The sequence below is a fragment of the Struthio camelus genome, chromosome Z (assembly GCF_040807025.1).
Source record: "Struthio camelus isolate bStrCam1 chromosome Z, bStrCam1.hap1, whole genome shotgun sequence".
Taxonomy (NCBI): Eukaryota; Metazoa; Chordata; class Aves; order Struthioniformes; family Struthionidae; genus Struthio; species Struthio camelus.
The window spans coordinates 28984251-28998121 of NC_090982.1; the positions used below are offsets into that span (position 1 = coordinate 28984251).

Consider the following 13871-nt stretch of genomic DNA (forward strand, 5'->3'; position numbering starts at 1 on the left):
GATCAGTCTATGCAGTATTATTTGAGGACGAGCTTCTTATATTCCTGTAGTACCTTGCGCTCCACTACATGCAGTTGTGTATGACGGTTGGTAGACACATCCGGAAAACATCTGTGACTGGACAATCCAGTCTGCTTTGAAAATGTTTCAAAAGAACTAGTAACTTTGAGTTTTGCTTTTTAGCATGGAGTATTCATTCTGTCAATATACTTTACTGGTCCAATAAATTGAATCGCCAAATGATTATGCAAAAACACAAAAACTTCTACTGAGGTTCTCTAAAAACTCATGTTTTAATCCATTCAATAATAGTTAAAATTTAAAATGAATTTTTGTAAAATTATTTTGTCTTCAAAACTGCTGTTTTAGGCTGATGCATGCTTACCTCGTTGTCTGACTCCACAAGCACTTGATCATATTCACTAAGGGCTACTAGGAACATGATAGATGTGACATTTTCAAAGCAATGTATCCATTTTCTTCTTTCCGATCGTTGGCCTCCTACATCCACCATTCTGCAATATTAACAACATCCGCATCAACTCCATGAATAGCTTAAGAGAGAAATACACATCCACATATGGAACACCAAATTCAAGAATTTAGTCGCAAACAAAGTTAGATCTGTTTTTCTTAATAATTTTTCCATTTGTATGCAAGATTGCTGGTATATGCTGTAAGCAGAAAAATTACCATATTTGCTTTTTAGTCTTATGTGCTTTCTGAATTTAAATTATCATGGACTCAAAGCCTTCAACATTTCTCGGCAGAATTCTCATGGTTCTTAACCATGATTTTGGAATGCTGCAAAGTTCTGTGCTGTATACTCAGTGCAAAAAATGTGCACACAGAATCAAATTGGTGGCTTGCCTTTCTCTCAGGAAATCAAAACAATTCTCAACCTGTCAAGGCTATCCAATTTTTAAGAGCAGCATAACCAAAATATATATTACCTAAAGTTGTTAATAGCCAAAATAAAAACTAAAGTTTCCTGGCAAATCATCTCAATTCATTATGCATCTCAGTGCAACTAGACACTCGGGTGTCTAACTTGCAGTTGTAATTGCATAGCTATTTTTTAAGCATCTGTATTTGTACTCAAAATGAGCTGTGGGGAAAAGTATTTGTAAGAGTGACATTAAACTTGAAAAATGTCATTCCTCTGTAAAAATCCAGTACATTAGTTGTATCTTTGTATTTCATAATTTACATGAATTAGGAGGACACATGATTCTATTATCAGATTATTATTCATAATGAAAATTTCATACAAACATTCATATAATTCATTCATATAGCTAAAAATGAATTCCAGTTTTCCCATCCATAACATATCTTCAGGTAAAGACAAGTTCATTTGTCTCTCATCCTCTTGACATCTTTTTTAACATCAGTTGCTAAACATACACAGACAATAACCACAAAAAAAAAGGGGGGGAAGCCCCCCCCAAATTATCCCCATTGAATAATTCGTATTTATGTGCTTTTAACTAATATCCTATACACGGTACTAGCAATGCAAAATGAAACAAAAGGAACAAGTAATTGTGTTTCATAAATGTTTTTCTACCTGAAAATGACGCTTTGTAAGTCGAATGGATATTCAATGATCCCCGTTGTTGGGACTCGAACTCTAAGCACATCTTGCTGAGTTGGCAGGTAGGCCGGATCTGCGATGCGGTCCAAGTCGTTAAGATAGCTATAGACAGGGAGAAACAACAGGAATGGAAGAGCGTGATACCATAATCCCACTGAGAAAAAGAGCAGGGAGTAGCTGGAAAAGGAAATGGGGTGTGGGACAGGAAGAAGGGCAGCAGAAAAAAAGAGCGCTGTCAGCATGAAAGAGGGGAGGAAGTATAAAGGTGTGTTCCTTCCTTCCTTCCTGTATTTTCTTCCTAGCTTTAAGTAAATTCTGCAAAGGAGTAGCATGACTTTTCTGTTTCTCATTTATATTTGCTTATTCGTTTATCTTTCACATGTGGCATCACCAAAGATTCAGGTTTTTCAGCTACCCAATTCTGGACAATTTAAAGGCAAATAATATGAGAAAAAAATGTAGGAAATAAAATGGCACATTTTATCTGAAACAATGATGGATTTATTGATATTCACTTTGTAACGTCTGCACAGATACATGGATAGATAACAAGAATCTCCCAAGTAATACTCAGTTACCAAATGGCAGGAGGATAAATAGCACTCTTTGGAGACTGAAAAAAAAGCAAAAAATCCCACCCACAGACAAATTCAAAAACTTTCTAGATCTTGTTATCAGAAGGGAACATTAAGATTATCTATTTGGATCCTTGGCACCTGAAATTCCTGTATCTGGACTGAAATTCTGATCAAGTTAATACGCCTGAAGCACATGAAATACATCCCAGTCGGTTCACAAAAAACCTGAAATTGAGATAAAATGGCTTGTAAGGGCTCATTAGCGCAGCACACAATTCTTCTGCTATTGCTTAATGGTGGCATGTTTCAACCATAAATTGCAGCAGTGTACTGGAGGTTTTAATGAACTTACCTAAAAAAGAGGCTTCAAAAAAACAGGGGCAAAGTAGCAACGTGTGATAGCCTGTTTGGATCTAGGAGTTGTGCGTTACACGAATTCAGCGCACCAGGCAGTCTGAGGTCTGCCCAGGGTACACATCTGGGAGAAAGACTGCTGAAGTGCATTTGGCACTTCCAAGGACAAGAATGACTAGCTGGTCACAGGTAGCTGTTGACAAGATAAAATAACATAAGGCTGCCCTGATTCATTCCAACGGAGGCAGCAATGGACTCCCTGTAATTTCTCAAGTCACTAAGTATTTGAAGCTCTGAGCATATTCTCTTCTTCATGGTTATTATGCAAGGTGATCTTTTTTAAATAAACCCACACAAGGAATAATTAGACTACTTCTAAATGTATTGAATGATTTGTTATGAAATAGAGAAAGTAACTTATCATGAACAATGACAGAAACAAAGTCGTTTCAGTTCTACTTTATGGCAAAAACAGAAGAATGAATTTGTTAGATCTGGGAGGGAGCCAAAAATATTATGAAATTTTCCTCACTATGCTTTTATTGATGAAAGATTAAGCTGATAGTAAATGCTGAATGTGAGAAAATTGCACATATTTAGAAAGATGCATTGAACCATATAGCTGAGATATATTATCATATTCAGAAGCTATGACTCCGAAAATATTTTCTCAGAACAGTGACTAGCTTCTATCAACAGGAAAAAAACCTTGAGAAGAGGAGTGTTTCCTTTGCCCTTTCATGTTTTACACAAAAAGCAGAATGGACAAGCTGATCATCAATTTGTTGGGGGAAAAAAAAAAGAAACAACGAATGAACAAAATCCATAACCATCACAACACGAAACGGACAAAGACTCTGAAACACTAACTGGCCTCTTTTTCCCTTCTCATTCCAACAAAAAATACGGTTTTTGGTTTAGAGAAAAAACTAAAAAAGGTGCAAAGAAGCTTTGTAGGTCATTACATACTACAGTGGTACTCCAGAGAGCAGGAGTATTTTAAGAGAATAAATCTGTAGGTGGCTCGTCCCTGCAATCATCTTGTTGTGTTCCGTTGGAAAGCTTCAGCTGTGGTCTCCAATGTGTGAGCCTGGTTACTGTACCTCTACACCACGAGCACAGCTGACGTAGTATTAAGACATGCAGTAGTGCATATCTGACTGATTTTAGAAGGAAATAATTTAAAAGGACATTAAACAGTCAAGTCTCATTTGTGCTACTGTTTAAAGGGCAGATGGGAATTTTTCCGTCCTAGCACAAATCACTGATGCCATTAAGATCAAGAAGCACTAATTTATCCTTCAAAAATGCATACCTCTTCCTCATCCTCATTCAGGTCTGCTCAAGTTCTGCTCTTACACACGCACTAAACAGAAACCATCTTACTCATTTCACTACTAGCACCTTAGAGAGCCTATGCAGTCTATAATAGAGCCTTTACACATCTTCACTTTGTCCCATTTCTTTCCCTAGATGTCTTCACTTAACAAATCTAAGGATGTAGGGCTTTCTAAGAAGTCTCCTAAATTATGCATTCAAAACCAGAATCAAGCAAGCAGTGTCAAACCCAGTACAGGGAGCATGCACAAAATTCTTCTAAAAATCTTTGTCTCACTGACAACTCATAACCAGTATCTATAATCTCACAAAAGTAATTTAGAATACATCATCTCCAATTTATTTTTGCTTTAGAATAATGACGCTAGCCTCTCCCACTTTATTTCTAACTTAACACTTAAGAGATATATACATATCACTGTTATTTATTTTTTGAAATGAAAATCAACTATGTAGGTTTCAGTTGCACAACCTTACTTTTACTTCTGTTTTCATGCCTTGAGCATGGAGCAAATATTCAATTAGATTATTTTAAAAGAAAAAAGAGCTTCTTCCTCTGTAAAATTTATTTTGTTTTTATGCTTCTGTTGAAGAATACTAGTGTCGAAATTCAGGCTTTAATGCAGTTTGTATAGTCTTGCTCTGAAGCAAAGGAATAGAGATTTATTTGTTTTGACTTTCTTCATATGACCATATTTTCTGTTCAGTTACTTTCACAGTTTTGATGAAGATCAGTCACACTTCCTGTGTGTGTACTAATACGGTAGTATTAGTACATATAACTTCATATTCTTCTATCAGTTACAGTTTTAAAATTACCTATTAAACATGTTTCTGAAAATCAGACTGAACGCTTTGCCTGCAGCAGCAATACAAAGTTCTTTTCAAGGTACTCCTAAAATCACTGAAATCTCCTTCAGTCTCTCTTTAAAACTCATCTCCTCCAATACAGACTAGCACAATTAATTACAAAATATATTATACTTGTATCACTGGGATTGACATGGGCCTTTCTTCTCCACTGCACTCAGTACACATCTGAATACTTGTTCCACTGAATATTTTGCTATGTTGTAGAAATGAATTCTCTCTTTATAGAGATGTGCTATCTTCCCAAAATGCCAAACGGAACAAATCAACACATTTATGTTCACTCTCACTATCACGATTTTTCAATTAACTACGTAACAGTATACTTTTATGTACACAGAACTGCTTTTACAAAAAACCAAGGTTTTCTCTTCTCAGAAAAGAAGAAAACATTCTTACATTGAATTTGGAGGAACAGGGCGATGAATTGATATTTTAAAATAATCTACTTGTTAGATTGACTATTTCAAAACGCTGAGAACACAAGTGAATATTTACATAAAAAAGAAAAGACAATTGGAATACCGCTATTATTTAAACATATGTGCTAGGAGCACACAACATTTTCAAATACTGTTAACATAGTTGTCACTGTAACCTCATAAAACATTTAGAATTTCATCTAGTTGGTTTATCATAGCTTAATTCACGGCAACAAGAGTGACTTATATTTTCAAGTCTTCCTCAGACCAATAGGGTTGGAAATTTCACTATTTCATGAAAGCTGGGGCTTAAAAAATTCACCAGTCACCAGTTGATACAGTCATGTGGTGGAATGGCAGCACTGCATACATAGACTTCACACATCCTACTGCTTATTAAACTGACAAAAATACCAAGCAGCAACTTTAAATAAAAACAGCAAAACACACTACTAATGTAATTTTTTTTTGAACTACCGCTCTGCAGGATGAAGTCCCACTCCAGCTGTTTGCCACTGCAGCTCTGTCCGAGAGTCACTGCCCACCCCCAGCTGCTGAGTCTTTTGTGCGTGCAATTGCTCCCCAACCTATTTCGGTCCAAGTGATTTGGGCTAGTGAAGAAACACTATTGAATTTGTTCTGATTAAGCCAGTTTATTTGACTAAACAGAGAAAAGGAGTGTCGGCGCACATTGCTGTGGTGCGGGAAGGCGAAGAGCCGCCAGCAGGGAAGCAGGGTGGAGCTGGCTCCTTCACTGGCGTTTCTGCAGCCAGCAGAGGGCTTGAAGACTGTCAATTTATAAGACTCCCAACAAAATGCTAGGGCTATGTGAAATACCTTGAATTCCTCTGAATTCAGGCTGCTTTGGGTGAAGACTGAAAGGGAGCTCTAAAATTCATCAGTACTTTCAGAAAGTGAAGATTTTTCTTTATTTATTTGTATAACTGCTTACTAAAGACCTGACGGACCATGGGCTTTTAAGCACTCATCTAATGCAGCCATAATCAAACCAGTGACAAAATTAAGCACTTCACTCATGTGGACAAACAAGTTTTTGTCCTACTAGGTACATACAACCATTTTACGCACTTAACAGGCATGCACAGAATATTTTAGCGTAAGGACCTAACTAACCACAACAACAACAAAAAAGGTAAAAATTGCAAGGCCACAGGAGCTTAACCACGTGCATCCATGCATGCAGAAATTCTGCAATCAGCTTTTGTAACACAACTGTCATTTCAGGACTAACAAGAAATTGCTACACCCACGCAGTCTTGCAAACAAACAAGACGACTTTTCATATACTTGAGCTTTAACAGAATACAATAAAAGCGTTGCCAACAATAGTCAAAAACAAGCACCTTCTTCGTTCATTTATGTCAAAATTTAAATTCATAATAATGCTATGGATATCGGGAATATGCTGGCAATTGACTTGTGGCCTAGTCCACAGCCGGAAAACCACAGCTACTACCGAGAAGTCAGTTCTGCAGTTAGCAGCAACTGTGCAAACAATGCAGGTCAGAACTACACGGCACTCTGAATTTATTTCCACCATCTGCTAACAAATGTCTTATTTTAATGAGACATATCGTAGCTATGGCCTTTCACCCAAACGGTACCTACTCAGCCAAGCTTTATACAAAAGAACAAATCTGGGAAAATTGCATAGAATTACTTAAAAAAAAAAGAAAAGCAATTGTATAGGTCCGAGTAAATTTATAGTACAGACCAAGTTTAAAAAGTTAATTATAGCTATAATTAGTTTTGTAAAAATGAATTTGAGTGGCTGCTGAGGTAATTTTCGGCAGAGTTGCTACAGCAACCGGCACAAGGTGCACTGCCAAGGTAATGTGCGTGTAATGAGCCGCTGACAGGAGCTCTCTCCTGACGTCAGGGAAGGCTGCCACGGTATCGTAGCACAGTTGCGATCTGCACGCAGAGCAGCAGCAGAGACAACCTTTTGTTTCCTAGTCAGTGCTGAGAAAGAAGTACTTATTTCTAGTGAATTATATATTCTCTATGGCAAGGGCTAAAATGGCAGCCAACCTTCGAGGAAGTTACGAGGTGCTAATGACACCCTTGCAAGAGATGGTGTTCAAAGGTACTGTCGGTGGGTATTTCAAAAAAAGCAGGAAAAAAAAGGATAATAGGAGTAGACTAATTAGCTCTGTATTTTCCCACACGTCTTTCTCTTATAGTAATCAGGTAAAGAAGCAACAAGACTCCTAACCTTAATAAACAAACCAGAGAAGTTTTAAACAGTAACTCTTGTAGGGAAGTTAAATATAACCTCTTGCACCATAATCTTGCAGCTCAAGGAACTCATTTAGCCTTAATTCATTTTCCCAGAGTTACACCATCTAATGAAGAAGGACCTTCAAAATTTGAATTCACTTTGAATGAATTTTTATTTAACTACTTCAAAATGAGCAAACACAAGGCAAGCGCTTCAAAGGAACACCCCCCTCCAACCATGAATTACCCTTCTTCAGCAGCTTGGAGATCAGATTTATGTTGTAAGTAATCAGGTGATATCGTAGCATTTTCTTGGGAATAATTCCATCAGAATTTCTGTAACTCTAACCTGAACTTAGTATATAGGCTAATTTAATTACTGACACTAATAAAGGGTCAATCTAAAATTAGTAAAGATGGCTTGTTACAACATAAGTCAATAAATGGTGAGACTTTTTCTTAATGTATATGGAGAGGATAGTACTACAAAAGAACAGATATAAAACCCAAGAAACTATAAAGTTTGCTATTTAATAAAAAGCTTGTACAGGAGATTTCAGTACAACCACAGTTACAAAAGGCAAGGTCTACCTGTATCATTTCATATGCAAGTGGTTTCAGTGTGTTCAACCACATGTGCATGCAGATACAGCACGACTGACTTTTTCCAGATATGATAGTAATAGTAAACATTTACATCTTTTTCACCCTAAAGCTCTTATGTTTAGAGCAAAAATACATTTTCTTAAAGTTATAATAGTTTATAGGTGTGACTCTCTACAAAATGATCCCTCTCATACACATACAGTGACAGTTCAAGTGAAAATAAAACGCTAACCAAAGTTTATGACTAAGGCTACTTAAGCAAATTATTCAGTTAAATTTGCTCTATTTCTGTCTCTATTTCTGGGGGCCTGGATGTTCCGGAATTGGGTGGAGCTACCTTTACTGGGTTGCTGCTGTTGTTTTTATTTTCCTTTATTTTTGTAAAAATTTGAAATGGCTGATGAGACTACTCTAAACTAGCACTAATTTTGACCGTGTGCTGGAAAACAATAAGCTTTGAAAGGGAATAGGCTTTTTACACATTTTTGAAAATATGTAACTTTCTTGTCTCCCAATGCCACAGAAGTAAAATTAACGTTAAAGCTGTTGTAGCAGGATTTTTCCTACCTCACAGAGTTGCCAGAATAACTGAGACAAGTTCCTCTTTGGTAACGTGCAACACAGTAAATGGAATCAGTTTTCAGTGTACTAACACAAGCCGTGAACAAAGCTAAATGTAAACAAGCATTGGCTGCATTTTAAGAATTTCCATGGAGGCTTGTGCTTCTGAGCGTCTATAGCACTTGCAAAAAGTTCAGGCATGTTTAGTCATTTCCAGGATTATCTAATCTTAGCGTACAGTAAGTACAGTAAATCTAAGATTTTTGCAGTGAGGTGGGACTCGAGGTTGGAGGTGGAAAGAAGGCTGCACTATTTTCTTTGTATTCTTATTCCATCCAAACCCAACCTAAACTGTCTCTCTTAATTTAGAATTCCTACAAGGCTAACACCTAACATTAGCAGAAGGCTAAAAAAGCAAGTTATCAAACCAAAAAATGCTTGTGTAAACTTCTCAAAACTTCTTAATGGGAAATGTGGTTAAAAATTATGCAGCTATTAAAAGCATGTTCAGTATTGCACAAAAAAAAGGGATCCGAAAAGAAATATATGCTGTATACTTTCCCTTTCTGAATTTCCCTAGTTCAATTGCTTAATTTTCATTTTCTCTACTGCATGCACCAATATGGTATGCAGCATATTTCACATCCCATCTTTCTTTAGACCTTCCCCTTGTATTTGGGGACTATCTCTATTATATAAGACAGGGTAAGCACAGTCGTTCTGCTCTGCTTTATCTTAATCTTAGACTGTTTCATGTGGTAAAGACCTGCCATTTTTATTTGCTGTTTTTTTTATTGCAAACTATCCACAAATAAGGTTGTGTAAACTGTGAATACATAAAACCAGAATCCACTGTTCTGCAACACAAAAATAGACATATTCAAGTGTGTTCTGAAAGAAAGGAAAGAAAAAACAATGAACGATATAAAAGCGTTCGTTACACAATGGTATGCTTGTATATACGAGAATTTGTGTTTCTCACAGATACCTGTTTTACTTTATAATTTGTTACACCACTGACATGAACTATCAGCATACCAGGTCTCTGCTTTCCACAGAGTCCTAGAAAAAATTTCTGTAGTACTCCTTTTTGAGATACAGGATGCTCTAAGAATTCCCTAGAGTTTCATGAAACAAAAAAATTTATGTTTCGATCACCAGAAGCAACAGCAACTAACACAGTAAACTGTTGCAGTAATAACTTAGATTCATACACTGATCCCTCCCCTTGAGGGTCCCTAAGCACGCTCTGTTTAGCACACTGCCAACTCCACTGAAGTGCATCTACCTCTGAAGTGGAACATGTTACTTTTTAAGGATAGAGACAAGGGAATTAATTGTTCAGCTGAAGCTACAGAGGAGTTCAAACTCTGTTAGCATACAAAAACTACTAGCTGACCAAAGCACTTAACTACAGTTTATATAGTATTTTGGCAAAAGGTGACACACAAAGTTTAATGAGCAGACATCATCCAGATTGATCTCTTTCAATCCCTGCTAACTATCAGTGATATTCTGAAGATGTTCTGAAAGTTGCACCCTGGAGCTCTGCATCACTTCTTATTACAAAGCAAATAATTGGCATTTATGTATTAGCTGTCCAGCCAAGTCAGCTTACAGGATCAGAGATATATGCACAGCTGCATTATCACACAGTAACAAAGGAACTCAAAACTAAATTGCTAAAGTTAGTAGCAAATGCAGCAACAAAAGTCTGGAGGATTCTCTTCACGTATGACTACATTAAACACTGCCTGGCATAGACATAGTGGGGTAGGGACTTGGGAGATAATTACACTTTTCTCATTTGGGTTAAAGTCTTAACAACCTGTATGGAAGAGAGAGAGAGAAAGAGAAAGACCTCATCCCTCACAGCTGCTATTTCAGGCTCTCTGCACTGTGGTGTTGGTTTACATCTGTCTCATACTGCGAACAGTATCTTTGAAGCCATAAAGATAAGTGGTTTAGTGTAAATAAGTGGCAAGTTGCCCAGTAGTGTCTATGGGAAGTGAATAATCTCTATTCACCTGATGCCCTCTTCACTTTACCACAGATAAGAGTCTAGAAATTACTTTAAGAACAATATGGACACCTAAGCTTTGGAGCATCCAATGCTAAAGGGAGAGAACGGAATATAACTGCTGAGCTACCAAGAGGTTCAAATCAACTCTCACCTTTCAGGATACCTTTTTTCTTACGACACTGCCCTTACCTCTTCTGGTAATAACACATCTAGATATATTCCTCCAGTGTGGGTATAAATCGTGCGTATACGTGCAGAGGGTTTAAAAACATCAAAAGTGTTGCTAACAAGGACAAAGCAGGTCAAAAGATGACAGAAAGTGAAAGATCAGGACATATTAGAAATTCAAAATTGAATTTAGAAACAGTGACACAAACAGAAAATCCAGAGGAAGAGATTTAGGGGACAATGTGCACTAACAGTGGAAAAACCATAAAGCAATAAAGGGAACAGATAAAAACAATGATACCGTAAAAACATGGTGGGATAACACTGAGAAGATGAAAGAGATTCATGCAAAGGATTAATTAAGAACAAGTGTAACTATTAGCACATATGCCTATAAAGATATAAAAGAGATCTGGTGGGCAACAAACTGTTGTTTCAGTTTTATACATCAAGTCAGGATTAATTACTTAAGTCTCAATAAATTGATGAGCACTGGGTGCTTATTTCCTTTTAATCGCTTTATACATTTTCCTTATAGGAAACTATTATTGCCTACTATAATTAAAATTAGCAAATCTGCAAAAAATCATGTTGTTAAATGGCAAAATATGTTGAGTTTTAAAAGTAACCAATCAACTAATAAATTTATCTTTTGTAAGGGAATGTACTAGAAATTTGCTTCTACAGCTCCTTAATGAATTGTTCCCTACTATTTTTAATGCTACTTAAAAGAGCTGCTATGGTGACAATTTTATTAGAACTAGGTCAAAACTAAGGTATTCAGTAAAATTTGGTGAAGTAGCATCAGATGTTCAATTTCCTACTTTGGAGATTTACTAATTCCATTTTTATCCTCTGAGGCAACCACTTTTATATATATGTATCTATCTATATTTAGATAGAGATACAGATATATATATATATATATGTATCTATATACTTCATTTTTAACTACATCTGGTATCATACCTATTGTGGAATCAAAGCTAGGACCCACAATTATAAGAAATTTGAAGTAGAAGAAAGGCTCTGCTTCACCTTCTACGTAGGTTTGCTATTCATTTCAATTTGAATACAGTCTGAAAGTATACTGTCAGCCTCATTTGTCCCTAAAATTTTCTTTTACTATTTTCACATCCCAGAGAATATAACTTATATGTAATTTTCTATGACGTTCTGCTAGCCTTCTTGCCACTGAAAAATAAAACACAATATCGTATAAATGGAGACAAGAAGAACCCAAGCAACAGAAGAGATTCCACTGCCCTGTGCACCAAGATATGCATATACAAACAACAGAAGTGATAGGTTAGGAAGGTAAGCAGCTCCACAGGACAGTATGCTGCATAGCACAACAGAAATCCTATGACTGAGGCAGACAAAGCAGAAGCAGAATGTGGTGTGGTAGTAACGAAGATCATCAGAGCAAGTCTGAGTAGACCTAACTTATGCACTGGTAGCTCTCTAACTGCCACATTACATCAGCAAGATATTAATAAGCTTGTCTTGAATCAATCACTATATATAAAGGGTTGTGCTAGATAGGAATCCACAGAATGCTGTGCAGATAAATCTCATCCCAGACCTATTATGTCTATGGCCATGTTCCAATGACTTTAGTGGGGCCTTCACGGTGCCTTTAAGTTTCTCCAGTGCTTTTCTCAATGAGAGGCTTCCATTCATGCCAATTTGACAAATGGAGACTGCAATGATATCATCACATTAATTTTCATAGCGGATATAAAATTTCTAATGGAGACCATGGAAGCTTTTGCCATGGCTTTAATAACCAAGTATGCTAATTTTTTTTGGTAGTGGACAACATCACAAGGTCATCCTCTCCTACCGTCACCCATTTTTTAATAGATGAGACATTCTACCTGAGCTATGTATTACATTTGTCAGAGCAACTGAATATCTTGGAAGCAACTTCCAAACAGTCCTTAGGCTCCAAAGCTAAATTCCACCTCCCTATTTTATCAAAATTCTCCCAAGAAAGTACAAGCATAGCATTCAAGACCAAGTTTAGTCACATACACATTTTTATTGTTGTTGATCTATAACAAATGGGATTTAACATAAAATGCTTTCAGAAGTAACTACTGCATTTTCCATTTCCCATTTTCCTACAAACTGCACTTAAAGTCACCTGTTGCCTTCTGATAGCAGCTTTTTGTGGAGACCACAGTACTTTTTTTACACTCTTTATACACTGAAGTCTGTTTTCAGTTACATGTTTGCCGTTTGAGCAGCCATGTTCTTGTAAGTTTTGGCCTTGTTCGCACAAAGGAAAGGCAGTTGAAAAAAGCACAAGAACACTTTACCTCACCACTAAGACCACAAAAGAAATCTGACAGACAAGGGGAAGACCCTGGAAAACAGAAGTTCCAGGGCATTATAATTTTTATCAGCTAGATGGAGGTCTACTTTTGATTGCATTTCCCAGTGTTCACTAGTGCCATTATACAGCATGAAAAGTACTTTTGTGCAGCTTGCACTTGTGAGCTTATGTCAGAGAACAGTTAAGGGCTTTAACAGATTTAACAAAAGAATAACCAAAACATCAGTGATTAGCTATCCCTAGTAATTATCTTTCTGTAAATTTTCAAATGATCATCGGCTTATGTTCTCGGAAACAGACACACATACAACATTGAACTAGATACACCACCTATCCTAAAGTAGACTCTAAATTCAGTTTAAGTGCACATTCATGTATGTTTGTGCAACACATGCATACACATACATTTGTACACACACACATATATAAAAACATAGCATAAGAAGCTAAAATTTGCTTTGTTAGAAAGAACAGAAATAAGATACAATGGTTCGTAATCACTATATACTTACTATTTAGTTGAATCTGATAACTGGTATTCCCGTCGTCTGTCATAACATTCCTGGATTCCAGGGTCATTCCATAAACTTCTTATTGCATCGACGTAGGGGTTCTCAAAAGTTGACACCTTCTCTACATCGACTTCTCGAACTAACTGTGCATGGGCCTAATTTGAAACAAAGAAAACAATAAAATTGACTTCATTTTCTATGGTTGCAGATAGTTCATATACAGTAAACATGATTATTAAGAATACTTTTTCAGACTGGTC

The 13871-nt window shown here is 36.6% G+C and overlaps 1 protein-coding gene across 1 annotated transcript in view; it reads right to left on the bottom strand.

Annotated features, from left to right (window-relative positions):
- LOC138064508 (guanine nucleotide-binding protein G(q) subunit alpha) overlaps positions 1–13871 on the bottom strand; it is a 137160-nt gene that overhangs the window by 24178 nt on the left and 99111 nt on the right. Inside the window, exons 3-5 of the mRNA XM_068927388.1 lie at positions 13612–13766; positions 1571–1699; positions 386–515 (exon numbers count right to left, since the gene is read on the bottom strand). Coding sequence (XP_068783489.1) covers positions 386–515; positions 1571–1699; positions 13612–13766 — 414 coding nt within the window. The remainder of the gene's footprint in view (positions 1–385; positions 516–1570; positions 1700–13611; positions 13767–13871) is intronic.